Source organism: Chlorocebus sabaeus, chromosome 1 (assembly GCF_047675955.1).
Source record: "Chlorocebus sabaeus isolate Y175 chromosome 1, mChlSab1.0.hap1, whole genome shotgun sequence".
NCBI lineage: Eukaryota > Metazoa > Chordata > Mammalia > Primates > Cercopithecidae > Chlorocebus > Chlorocebus sabaeus.
The window spans coordinates 104718535-104732465 of NC_132904.1; the positions used below are offsets into that span (position 1 = coordinate 104718535).

The following is a 13931-nucleotide window of genomic DNA, read 5'->3' on the forward strand; positions in this document are numbered from 1 at the left end:
GAAGGAGAAATAGGGGCAGGAAAAGCACCAAGGATGTGTTTAATTTTAAAAGCAAAGTGGCAGTAAAGGGCTACAAATTGGAACAACTTAGCATCATTAAAGGAAAACTCAAGAATGATAATTTGAGTACTTCCTCTGTACTGGAAATTATGGTAGACGTAAAAGAATTCCTTGTGTAGGTTAGTGAGGAATAGTAAGAGTTTGAGCATGGGGATTATATGATGGAAAAAACCTCTAAATACGAAGGAGGGAGATGTTACAGTAATAGAAAAGAACACAATTTAAACAAATCTAATAGATTTTGGTGGCTTTTGAAGAGAGACAAGTGATTAGTAAATACAATAGATGGACTAGCAATTATTTTAGACGTCATCTAGGAATTTCCTTTAGCCTCATAAAATCACGAGTTCTCTTCATGTATACTATTCTCTTGCCAAAACTTCCATTTTTTAAAATGTGAAATGTCTTTCTACCTATTTCTGTGTATTCAGATCATCCACATGTGAAAATCCTTGCTAGCGCCTGTCTTAGAATCTCAGAAGGTAAGATTCTAAGAATTTTTCTTTTTGACATGGAGCCTCGCTCTGTTGCCCAGGCTGGATTGCAGTGACATGATCTTGGCTCACTGCAACCTCCGTCTTCCAGCTCAAGCAGTTCTCCTGCCTCAGTCTTCCAAGTAGCTGGGACAGGCATGTGCTATCACGCCCAGCTAATTTTTGTATTTTTAGTAGAGATGGGGTTTTGCCATGTTGGCCAGGCTGGTCTTGAACTCCTGACCTCAGGTGATGGACCCACCTCAGCATCCCAAAGTGCTAGGATTACAGGCATGAGCCACTGTGCCTGGCCTAATCATTTTTCATCTTTTAATTTCATAGTACTTAATGTTTCACATTTTTAATGGCAGTTAGCATCTTCTTTATACCATGGATATTTACATATGGTTTGTATACAAATATCTCTTGAACTATAACTCTTAAACATAAACTCTTAAAAGGGCATACATACTTTTATTAATCTTTGTATCCTCCACAGTGCCTTATTACGTAGTAAATGATTAAATGAAATAAAGCCTACAATCTGTTGAAAGGAGTGAATTCAGTAACCAGGGAAAATGACTTGAGGACCTGAGAAGGGACGGTGTATCTCTTTATGATCTTTTACTGACATTCTTCTGTACCACAATTGTAACCACTTTCATTACAAAGTAATTTAGTTTTGTATATTTTCTCCTAAAATGCCATTTCCTGCCCTGTAGGAGCAAAAAAAAAAATCTGAACATCTTGTTTGTAACTTAGCAGATTCTTACATCGTTCTATAAAATTGTCTAAACTTTTTTTTTTGAGATGGAGTCTTGCTGTGTTGCCCAGGCTGGAGTGCAGTGGCGTGGTCTCGGCTCCTTACAACCTTCGCCTCCTGGGTTCAAGCAATTTTCCTGCCTCAGCCTCCTGAATAGCTGGGATTATAGGTGCCTGCCATCACGACCAGCTAATTTTTGTATTTTTGGTAGAGACAAGGTTTCACCACGTTAGCCAGGTTGGTCTCAAACTCCTGACCTCAGGTGATCCACCCGCCTCGGCCTCCCAAAGTGTTGGAGTTACAGGCGTGAGCCACCATGCCCGGCCAGCTGTCTAAACTTTATCTACTAGAAAAAATGTTTTATGCTAGTCTGTGGAGTCTAAAAAGCTGAATAAGTCAAAGTTCCTGTTATTCAGAAGCTTAAAATTTCAATTTATTGTCTCTTTATATGACTCTAATTTCTACTTGTGATCTAAGACTTATAGTCATTTATTTGCCTGTGAAGCTTTTTTTCTTTTCTTTCATCCCTACCTCAAATATTTAAGGGCCTGCATGTACGGTACATGCTCCACCCGAACCTGCTTGGCCATTAGGAGATACTTAGGCTATTTTTCTGGAGAATCCTGGTTATAATTCTACAGTGATCTCCTAGCTGTTTTTAGAGATATTCAGAATATGCCACCTTTAAGTCAGTTAACTGAACTTTTGTTTTTTAATATATATGTAGAATTTGTTCTTGCAAAAGATAGTTATAGAATATACTAAATTATTTATGAAATATATATATATTTTATTTGTGGTTTACTTTAAGATTACAAATTCAGAAACGCTTGTCCGGTGTTCAAGTCTTTTGGTGGGTGTCCTTGGCTGCTACTGTTATATGGGTGTAATAGCTGAAGAGGAAGCATGTAAGTCAGAATTATTCCAGAAAGCCAAGGTAGGAGAATTTATACTAATAAAGTTTCAGATTAAATTTAAATGAAATGTATTCCTGAGAAAATTATTACATTTGTTTGGAAGACATTAAATTTTGTGCAGGTTAACCCTTTCTCTTTTATTTATGTAATATGAGAAGAAATTATACTATGTATTTTTAAATTGTTTTAATTTTTAATTATTATTATACTTTAAAATCTGGGGTGCATGATACAGAACATGCAGGTTTGTTACATAGGTATACAGTGCCATGGTGGTTTGCTGCACCTATCAACCCGTCATCTGCATTAGGTATTTCTCCTAATGCTCTCCCTCCCCTAGGCCCCCACCCCCTGACAGGCCCTAGTATGTGATGTTCCCCTCCCTGTGTCCATGTGTTCTCATTGTTCAGCTCCCACTTACGAGTGAGAACATGTGGTGTTTGTTTTTCTGTTCTTGTGTTAGTTTGCTGAGAATGATGGTTTCCAGCTTCATCCATATCCCTGCAAAGGACATGAACTCATCCTTTTTTATGGCTGCATAGTATTCCATGGTGTATATGTGCCACATTATCTTTATCCGGTCTGTCATTGATGGGCATTTGGGTTGCTTCCAAGTTTTTGCTATTGTGAACAGTGCCGCAATAAACATATGTGTGCATGTGTCTTTATAGTAAAATGAGTTATAATCCTTTGGGTATATACCCAGTAATGGGATTGCTGAGTCAAATGATATTTCTAGTTCTAGATCCTTGAGGAATCGCCACACTGTCTTCCACAATGGTTGAAATAATTTACACTCCCACCAACAGTGTAAAAGCATTCCTGTTTCTCCTCATCCTCTCCAGCATCTGTTGTTCCCTGACTTTTTAATGATCGCCATTAAAAAGTCAGGAAACTTGAGACAGAGTCTTGCTCTGCTTCCAGACTGGAGTGCAGTGGCGCGATCTCGGCTCACTGCAACCTCTGACTCCCTGGTTCAAGCGATTCTCCTGCCTCAGCCTCCCAGGTAGCTGGGATTACAGGTGCACACTACCATGCCCAGCTAATTTTTGTATTTTTAGTAGAGATGGGGTTTCACCATGTTGGTCAGGATGATCTTGATCTCCTGACTTCGTGATCTGCCTGCCTTGGCCTCCCAAAGTGCTGGGATTACTGTCATGAGCCACCGCGCCCAGCCTATGTATTCTTAAAATTTGAAATTACTGTAAGCCAACTATAAATAATAGTAAGTGAAGTAATATCACATTAAAATTTAATCTCATTAAAATATTGATTTTTGTCTGTCTTTAAAAGTTTTCCATTTGATCAGTTATATTGAAGAATCTTTGAGTAAGGGTGTTAATCAAGTAGGCTGTAAGAATGAAACTCTTATCTCTTGGTAGTACTCTGTCACTGGTATGATTTGCAGGAACAGAGTATAAGATTTGCCATTTTAAAAAACTGTTAATGATTTTTGCTTATGCTGTATGACTAAATGGAACTTCTAAGAACATTTCATTTTTTCTCTTAAGTGCACTTTGTTTTTTATTTTATAGTATGTCCAAGATCAAAGTACACTTTAAAAAGCAATACTAAACTATAATTTTAACTGGAATTTGCATTTTTCCTTCTATTCATAATAGTCTCTAATGCAGTGTGCAGGAGAAAGTATCACTCTGTTTAAAAATAAGACAAATGAGGAATTCAGAATTGGTTCCTTGAGAAATATGATGCATTTATTTACACGTTGCTTGAGCAACTGTACCAAGGTAAGATTTTCTTCTTCTCGTTTTGTTTTGTGAGATGGGATCTTTCTCTGTCACCCAGGCTGCAGTGCAGTGAGATTGTCACAACTCACTGTAGCCTTGACCTCCTGGTTTCCAGCAATTCTCCTGCCTCAACCTCCCAAGTAATTGGGACTACAGTCATGTACCACCTAGCTAAAATTTTCTTTTTACTTGAAATTGTAGCCTATGCAGGGGACTGATTACTGGTTGGTGTTACTGTTTTGGTGTCCACTCATAAGTTTATTTTTTACTTTTATGTTTACTCTTTTTTTTGATACAGTCTCTCGCTCTTTTACCCAGAGTGAGTGATCACATCACTGCGTGGATCGCAGTGATGTGATCACAACTCACAGCAGCTTTGACCTCATGGGCTCAAGTGATCCTCCCACCTCAGCCTCCTTAGTAGCTGGGACTACAAGTGTATGCCACCATGCCTGCTTGATTTTTGTATTTTTGTATTTTTTTGTATTGATGGGGTTTTACACATTGCCCCGGCTAGTCTCAAACCCTGGGCTCAAGTGATCCTTCCACCATGGCGTCTCTAAGTGCTGTGATTACAGGTTTGAGCTACCATATCTGGTCACATTCATAAGTTACACAAACCGATTTAAAATTAAATTGAATGGTACATAAAGGTAATATCCAGATGAATAAGCAATAGGAATCTGAGTTTCTCATGAAACGAATTTTATCATTTCAGGAAGTTTTCTGAGATTGTCTTACAACTTTTATATACAACCATAAAGATGACTCTTTTATTCCTAGGATATTTTCATTCATTTAATAAAAATTTTTTGACCCGAACTATATGGTATGCATAGCAGGGCTACCGAGCAGCACAACAATAACTCCAGCACATACTTTACTTTCTTTCGCTCAGATCATCTTACATAACATTTGGTAGAAAGAGTGCTACTGTGTGTAATCTTTATTTTTATCTGCAGCAGCCTGTGGGGTAGCCAAGCCAGGCCCCAGAGTATTGATAATAATTGGAAATATATTTGAAACCCAGTATTAGGTACATGGCCATATATCAATATTATCACGTATTTCTTGGTTTTGTAATGTGTTTTTCCTCCCTTTTGGTGTAAGTGGGGAAGGAGAAAAGTAGAAGAATAAACTCTAACCTATAATTATAGCTTACTTATGTTTAGGGTCAATAGCTGTTACTTTAATGTTGTTAAAGCACAGTGAAAGATGCACAGTATAGTTACTATTACTCTAAGGAAAGATGTATTTTTGAAGCAGTGTATATCTTGGCCCTGATAGTAAACTATTTATCTACATTGCATTCAAGATAGAGAAAACACTATCTGCCAAGAATAATTGTTTTTATTTCTTTGTTGCTTGGTTCTTTGTTTGTCTTAATTGCAGAAGAGTCCAAATAAGATTGCATCTGGCTTTTTCCTGCGATTGTTAACATCAAAGCTAATGAATGACATTGCAGATATTTGTAAAAGTTTCGTAAGTATGCTTCCTTTTTTTCTTACCATATTTTGATTCTAATAGGCAAAATTTTTTTGTTGAAATATCTTTGTAAATAAGGATGCATCTCACAACATATAGCATCTTACATTTTTATAAATGTGGAAATTAAGGCTGGACGTGGTGGCTCACGCCTGTAATCCCAGCACGTTGGGAGGCCGAGGTGGGTGCATCACAAGGTCAGGAGAATGAGACCATCCTGGCTAACATGTTGAAACCCTGTCTCTACTAAAAATATTAAAAAATTAGCTGGGCGTGCTGACATGCGCCTGTAGTCCCAGCTACTCAGAAGGCTGAGGCAGGAGAATCACTTAAACCTGGGAGGCAGAGATTGCAGTGAGCTGAGATCATGCCACTGCACTCCAGCCTAGGCGACAGAGTGAGACTCTGTCTCAAAAATAAAAAAATTTTAAAAATAAAATAAAATGTGGAAATTAAATAAAGTTACTTGTCTTGTGGGGAAATATACCTGATTGCTTCTTAATATCAATACTTAGCATAGTGAGTGCCTGCATTTAGTTTCTCAATAAATAATACACTAAAAAATTGGGAAGGAGTCATCCAGGCTCACACCTGTTTCTATGCAACATTGTACCAAAATTTAAAATAATTCTTTGTTCTTTAAAAGTGACCAAAAATCTTGCCAGGTAAGCAACATATTCATATTGTAGTATTTATTTTTCTTCCATACAAATGGGCTTATGCCACATACATTCTTTTTTCTGGAACACTGCCGGGCATACAAAGTAGACATTGAAATATCTATTGAGTGAAAACATATTCTATAACTTGAATATTTCCATTTTATGACACCTTAATCATTTTCCATGTCACTGTACTTATAAGCTATCTGCTGTTATACTTTATTTATTTAGCAGTGCATGGTATTCTATTGTGTGGGAATAGTGAGTAGTATATATGTATATGAAAGCTTATCTGCTCCTTTTTTTTTATTTTTTATTTTTTATTTTTTTTATTTTTGTTTTTTTGAGATGAAGTCTTGCTCTGTTGCCCGGGCTGGAGTTCAGTGGCACAGTCTCAGCTCACTGCAGCCTCCGCCTCCCAGCTTCAAGAGAGTCTCCTGCCTCAGCCTCCTGAGAAGCTAGGATTACAGATGTGTGCCACCACGACTGGCTAATTTTTATATTTTTAGTACAGACCAGGTTTCAGCATGTTGGCCAGGCTGGTCTAGAACTCCTGACCTCAAATGATCCGCCCATCTTGGCCTCCTAAAGTGCTTGGATTACCAGTGTGAGCCACTGCACTGGGCCAAAAAGACCGTCTGCTCTTAATTAACATTTTAAGTGGTTTCTAGTTTTTTGGGTTACAACGACTTCTGTGGTACAGATTATTGTACTTTTATTTTGTCTATTTGTATTTGTGTATATGATGGATGTAGGATAATTTCTAGCAGTAGACTTGCTTGTTCAAAAGGAATGTAAATTTTACTTTTTGATGGATATTGTCATTGTCCTCCAAAATAGTCATACCAATTTAGACATTTTCCTACCCCATCTTTGGGTAACACTTTTGGTGTTACAGAACTTCTTGGTGTAAGAAATAATTTTTAAAGTTTGCATATTATTTTGTTATATAGACATATTGCAGGTTATATATCAATTTTACTATTGTTGGACATTTAGATTTAGTAGAAAAAGTACTGTAGTGTTCATATTTACACATGAACCTTGAATCGTTTGATGAGGTAATTTTTTTTTTTTTTTTTTTTTTTTTTGAGACAGAGTCTTGCTTTGTCAAACCCAGGCTAGAGTGCAGTGGCATGATCTCGGCTCACTGCAACCTCTGCCTCCTGAGTTCAAGTAATTCTCCTGCCTCAGCTTACTGAGTAGCTGGGATTATAGGTATCCACTACCACACTCAGCTAATTTTTGTATTTTGAATAGACACAAGGTTTCACCATGTTGGCCAGGCTGATTTCGAACTCCTGACCTCAGGTGATCCGCCTGCCTCGGCCTCCCAAATTGCTGGGATTACAGATGTGAGCCTCTGTGCCTGGCCTGATAGGTAAATTTTAACTACAACATGCTCCTGCAAGAAGCCATCTTGAACATCTTTGTTTCTCTTCCTTGAAGGCATCCTTAATCAAAAAGCCATTTGACCGTGGAGAAGTAGAATCAATGGAAGAGGATACTAATGGAAATCTAAGGGAGGTGGAGGATCAGTCATCCATGAATCTATTTAACGATTATTCTGATAGTACTGTTAGTGATGCAAATGAACCTGGAGAGAGCCAAAGTACCATAGGTAAATACCTGTTTACTACTTGTTATTTCTTTTACCTATTTATATTGATTTGGCAGTATAAGAGGCCTCATTGATATCAATTTTATGCTTATTTTATTTTCCCTTAGTATAGCCTTTTAGGATTGTTCCTTTCCTATATACTTTATATTTTTCTGATTTTTACTTGAATTTATTAGTTTCATATTTTATTCTTCATAAAAGGAACTTAAGATAACTATTAAAGAAATAAAACCAGGCCAGGCGTGGGGGCTCACGCTTGTAATCTCAGCACTGTGGGAGCTGAATCAGGAGGTCAGGAGATCAAGACCATCCTAGCTAACATGGTGAAACCCCGTCTCTACTAAAAACACAAAAATTAGCTGGGCCTGTTGGCGGGTGCCTGTAGTCCCAGCTACTCAGGAGGCTAAGGAAGGAGAATGGCACGAACCTGGAAAGGTGGAGGTTACAGTGAGCCGAGATTGCGCAACTGCATTCCAGCCTGGGCGACAGAACAAGACTCCGTCTCAAAAAAAAAAAAATAAAACCATATGATAGGTTATTTGGGCAATAGCAGGAAATGAAAACACATCCGTAATGCCATTGCTGTTAACCTTTTTCTATTATTTCTCTGTAGAAACTTTCAAAATTGTAATCAACATCAACATTCACATATGTTATGAATGCCTGTTTAATTATAAGTATTTTTCCATGTAGTTGCTTTTCTTGATAGTCATACTTTTTAATGGCTTCACCATTGTTCAATCTTATATAAGTACCATAATTTACTTGACATTTTTTATTGTTAGAAATTTAAATTTTTTTCTCTTTTCCTATAATAAACATTATTGCAATGATCGTTTGTGTAAAGGGTTTTTTCCCCCATATTTTAAATTATTTCTTGACAAAAGAATGCTGAATAATTTTTCAAAAAGACTCTTGAAGCTTTTCGTATATAATTAATTTCACTATAATTTTGCTTTTCATGTACTTTTTTTTGTGAAGAGGAGGGAATTTGAGTTAATATGAATATATGTGGCTGTTGTGGCCCTCTCTTTGTGTTAATGACTGCTTTTTATTTTTAGGTGCCATTAATCCTTTAGCTGAAGAATATCTGTCAAAGCAAGATCTACTCTTCTTAGACATGCTCAAGTTCTTGTGTTTGTGTGTAACTACTGCTCAGACCAATACTGTGTCCTTTAGGGCAGCTGATATTCGGAGGAAATTGTTAATGTTAATTGATTCTAGCACGCTAGACCCTACCAAATCCCTCCACCTGCATATGGTGAGTTACGTTAAATGAAGAAGCTCTTGGGTTTTATCTGATGTTGCTGACTGAATGTAATGAGTTGACATGTAAGAATCACATGGTATCTTTGAAGAATTGAAATTGCTTTCTTGAGGAATGAACCTGAGACTAGTTGGAAAATAACACTTTTTCTTTTAATGTGCTGTGAACAAATTTAAGTGGATGCTGAAATATTAAAACTTAGATGTGTTTTGGATAGATTTATTCTCTTTAGGTTTAATTCTTTTTTTTTTTTTTTTTTTTTTTGAGACGGAGTCTCGCTCTGTCGCCCAGGCTGGAGTGCAGTGGCCGGATCTCTGCTCACTGCAAGCTCCGCCTCCCGGGTTCACGCCATTCTCCTGCCTCAGCCTCCCGAGTAGCTGGGACTACAGGCGCCCGCCACCTCGCCCGGCTAGTTTTTTTTTGTATTTTTTTAGTAGAGACGGGGTTTCACCGGGTTAGCCAGGATGGTCTCGATCTCCTGACCTCGTGATCCGCCCGTCTCGGCCTCCCAAAGTGCTGGGATTACAGGCTTGAGCCACTGCGCCTGGCCTAGGTTTAATTCTTATAAATTATTTTAATTAGGCTAAGAAACATAGACCCGGAGTGTAAAAATATTACATAACATTGTGTTTGAAGTTGGAATCTTGCCTTTGACCTTAGTTTAAATATTTCCAGTTTTTTGGATTTGATTTCAAAATGATAGTGAAGTTACAAGAATACTACAGTTAACATGTTACCATATTTACCTAATCATTCCCTCTCTCCACACACACACTCATACACAGATACACACATCATTTTCTCTGAACCATTTTGAGATGAAGTTGTACACGTGATGCTCCTTATACTTCAGTATATATTTCCTAAAAACAAGGATACACTTCTGTTTAGCCAGAGTATAATCATCAAAATCAGGAAGTTAACATTTTGTCATTGCATTTAGGTGTGTCGTCTGTTTAGTCTCCTTCAATCTGGAACAGTTCTTTATTTATCATGACCTTCATATATTTGAATAGTACAGGTCCATTGCTCTGAATTTGTCTAATGTTTCCTTATGATTAGATTTATACTTTGATGAGAATGTTCCAAAAGTAATTCCTCTTCTGCCTTCACCCTTTCCATTTGTCTGTCTGTTGATAGATACCTTCAAATCCAAGCCAACATCACACAGTTTATCTTTTTTTCTGTCTAAATTTATAAATTTCTTTACTAGCAGTTAAAAGAACACCCCAAAACCTGGCTATCCACTCAACCTTTATTTATTTGCTCATTTACTTATTTGCTCAGCAACCTTGTATATAACTAATCTGACCATGTGAGCCATTTTCTTAGCCCTAGCCCCAGTGTATATGGAGGTAGAGCCCCTGGCCTAGAGAGTAGCAAGTTAGGACCTAGGTCATGTCCCCAGTTCCAGCAAATTGTCAAACATTAGAACCTATGATCACAGTAAATTTTAGGCTGAGTCATTGGTGGAATCCCTGGTCATGTTTCCAACCCTTGGTGAAAATGCACGTCAGTCCCTTAGAGTAAGAAAACAAGTTTGGTTGTGCCCTGTTTGGGCCCCTGGTTTAGGTCCTGGCAGATACTCTAGTTAAGTCTCTATCCCTGACCAAGAGGAAGTTATATGCTTTTCTTAAAGTATTGGTATTTCAAGTCACTTCAAAACATTCAGTAACCTCATGTACATGACTCTCATGTCAAATAATGAAAAGGATCATTTAATTTCCTTTGTTAATATCTGAAAAGGAATAAGAAATATATTATTCTATATTTAAATAGGGAAAAAATCCGTTATTATTTCAGTATAGCTAGAAAATTATTTGGTAGTTCTCGGAAACTGGCTGCCTAGATAATAACTACCATTATAACTGGTCGTTGCGACAACCCTTTCTGTCCATAGTACCATAAAGAGCCTTACAAGATTGCCTTATGGGAAGATAGGTCAAGGTGTTTGACTTCTTCCCTGCCCATGATTATTTCTGCTTTCCAAAATTCATTAATAGAATAGTTTTCAACCACTGGTCTATTATCCCCAAGCATTATTTGGGAGAGTGGAGACTTACAGTTTCAGAATCTTGCTCAAGCTCTTTAACTGCAGCAGTGGTAATAATGATCTTTTATTGACTCCCACAATAGAAGCTAGACTTTTACGTTTATTTTATCTAATCCTCACAGTTATCTGGCCGGGTAAGTGATATATCTCTACTCTACAGATGAGGGTACGAAGGCTTTAGATGACATAAGGCAAGTTTTTTAACTAGAAAAGTTAAGGCTGTGGTACTGGGATTTGAATTCTGCTGTTTGACTTCAAAGCCTTCTGTTTTTACTATACACCTTTTAAAAATTTACAGCTCTGTGTGTGTGTGCATGTGTCTGCATGTATGAATTTATGTTTATATACTTAAAAAAAATTTTTTTTGAAACAGAATCTCGCTCTGTTGCCCAGGCTGGAGTGCAGTGGCATGATCTCGGCTCACTGCAACCTCTGCTTCCCGGGTTTAAGCGATTCTCCTGCCTCAGCCTCCTGAGTAGCTGGGATTATAGGTGCCCACCACCACCCCCGGCTAATTTTTGTGTTTTTAGTAGAGATGGGGTTTCACCATATTGGCCAGACTGGTCTCAAACTCCTGACCTGTGATCCGCCCGCTTCAGCCTCCCAAAGTGCTAGGATTACAGGTGTGAGCCACTGCGCCCGGCCTATGTTTATATACTTTTTAAAGTAAATGATTTGTGAATAAACCTGATTTTTTTCCCTCCTACTATCTTAGTATCTAATGCTTTTAAAGGAGCTTCCTGGAGAAGAGTACCCCTTGCCAATGGAAGATGTTGTTGAACTTCTGAAACCACTATCGTAAGAAATTAAAACCCTATGTTATGTTCACTTTAAATTTATGAAATAACCGATGGGTTCTGTCAAGCTTATAAACTTTTTTTTACCACAGCAATGTGTGTTCTTTGTATCGTCGTGACCAAGATGTTTGTAAAACTATTTTAAACCATGTCCTTCATGTAGTGAAAAACCTAGGTCAAAGCAATATGGACTCTGAGAACACAAGGGATGCTCAAGGACAGTTTCTTACAGTAATTGGAGCATTTTGGTAGGTACAGTCTACTTTGTGGTCTTATTTTTCTTTTGCTATCTGTGGATACGAATGCAAATTTTGTATCCACATCAGTGATTTCTTCTGATCTTCCTACATAGCTAATACATCTTTTAAGAATAGCAGAATGTAATTTGTGTTTCCCTCAGTTGCTTGAATAACTACATTGCTTTTTGTTTAAGGTTTGACTTTCTAAACTGTTTAACTCCTTTCTCTGCAAATTTTGAATCACTTAATAATTTGACATGTATAGTGAATAAAGAAAGGACAACAAGCCAAAATCAGTTGAATTGTTCATGTTCCCAGAGTGAACAAATTGGCCTTGTTTTTATCTGGTTATTTTATGCATATTTTCACATTCCAAGATAACACCATGATACTTACAGAGGAGCACATACATATAATTTAGAACGCTTGTACTATTTGATTGATGAGTAATTCTAAATCAATAGACTGTTTTTTGTTTCTGTGTTTTTTTTAGACAGAGTCTCACTCTGTCACCCAGGCTGGAGTGCAGTGGTGCTATATCTGCTCACTGCAACCTCCACCTACTAGGTTCAAGCAATTCTCCTGCCTCAGCCTCCTAGGCAGCTATGATTACAGGCTCCCGCCACAACGCCTGGCTAATTTTTTTGTATTTTTAGTAGAGATGGGGTTTCAACATGTTGGCCAGGCTGGTCCCAAACTCCTGATCTCAAGTGATCCGCCCCCCTCGGCCTCCCAAAGTGTTGGGATTACGGGCGTGAGCCAGCGCACCTGGCCTGAATGTGATTTTGAAATCTTCAATATACTAAACAAAACTTTAACAAAGAAATTTCTTTCTAAAGTAAGTTTACTATAATGTGTTAGCCATTCTATGGTAGCCCCCGAAAAAGAGACATAATGGTATAAAATGAATAATATACACTAAAATGAATTCTTTCAAACTAATTTCTTTTAGCTTGAGTTTTTGGGAGGGTGAGTATGTTGGTGTATTCCACATAATGACAAATAAGTTTAGCACAGAAAGATATATTGGAAGCAACTTATAATAATCTTCATATTCAGTGAGTTTTCTGAGTGCTTTTACCAGAATGATTATTTAACTTTGGAAAACTTACTTGATTTCAGGCATCTAACAAAGGAGAGGAAATGTACATTCTCTGTAAGAATGGCCCTAGTAAACTGCCTTAAAACTTTGCTTGAGGTGAGTTTTGTAAGATCTTCATTGAAAAATTTAAAGCAGTTTTTGTTTGTTAATGAGTAATTTTTCTCTATTTCATATTTAACCTTAGTTCTTTTCCCATAGGCCGATCCTTATTCAAAATGGGCCATTCTTAATGTAATGGGAAAAGACTTTCCTGTAAACGAAGTATTTACACAATTTCTTGCTGATAATCATCACCAAGTTCGAATGTTGGCTGCAGAGTCAATCAATAGGTAATGGGTCAGATATTCATGATGTATTTGGAATGCTGCAGATGGCAGTAGAATGTCTTACATAGTAACAGCTCACAGTTGAGATATTAAAAATAGCTAACACTTGTTGAGTATATACAGTGTGCCTGGCATTTATGTTTATTCTTAATTCTTACACTTCTGTAACTTAGATTCTATTATTTCCTTCAATTTATAAATGAAAACTGTGACTTAGTGAGGTAAAGTAACTTGCTTATGCCACAGAGCTAACAAGTGGTTGACTTGAGTGACATGTGCCTACTACCATGTACAGGAGATACGGACTGTTTGGAAATTACTGTGATTTTATGTGAGTTTATAAAATGATAATTAGCACATTTTACATTGTGCTAATTACAATTATATTTACTTGAGTGAACATCCAGTGAAGCACTGG

General features: G+C 37.3%; 1 protein-coding gene across 1 annotated transcript in view; it reads left to right on the forward strand.

The window, feature by feature from the left end:
* The window catches only part of ATM (ATM serine/threonine kinase), a 131810-nt gene that overhangs the window by 31422 nt on the left and 86457 nt on the right, over nt 1-13931 (forward strand). The window contains exons 14-22 of the mRNA XM_008020751.3: nt 2108-2233; nt 3836-3961; nt 5354-5443; nt 7558-7729; nt 8791-8990; nt 11765-11847; nt 11939-12094; nt 13208-13283; nt 13386-13516. Of these exons, the coding sequence (XP_008018942.3) occupies nt 2108-2233; nt 3836-3961; nt 5354-5443; nt 7558-7729; nt 8791-8990; nt 11765-11847; nt 11939-12094; nt 13208-13283; nt 13386-13516 (1160 nt within the window). The remainder of the gene's footprint in view (nt 1-2107; nt 2234-3835; nt 3962-5353; nt 5444-7557; nt 7730-8790; nt 8991-11764; nt 11848-11938; nt 12095-13207; nt 13284-13385; nt 13517-13931) is intronic.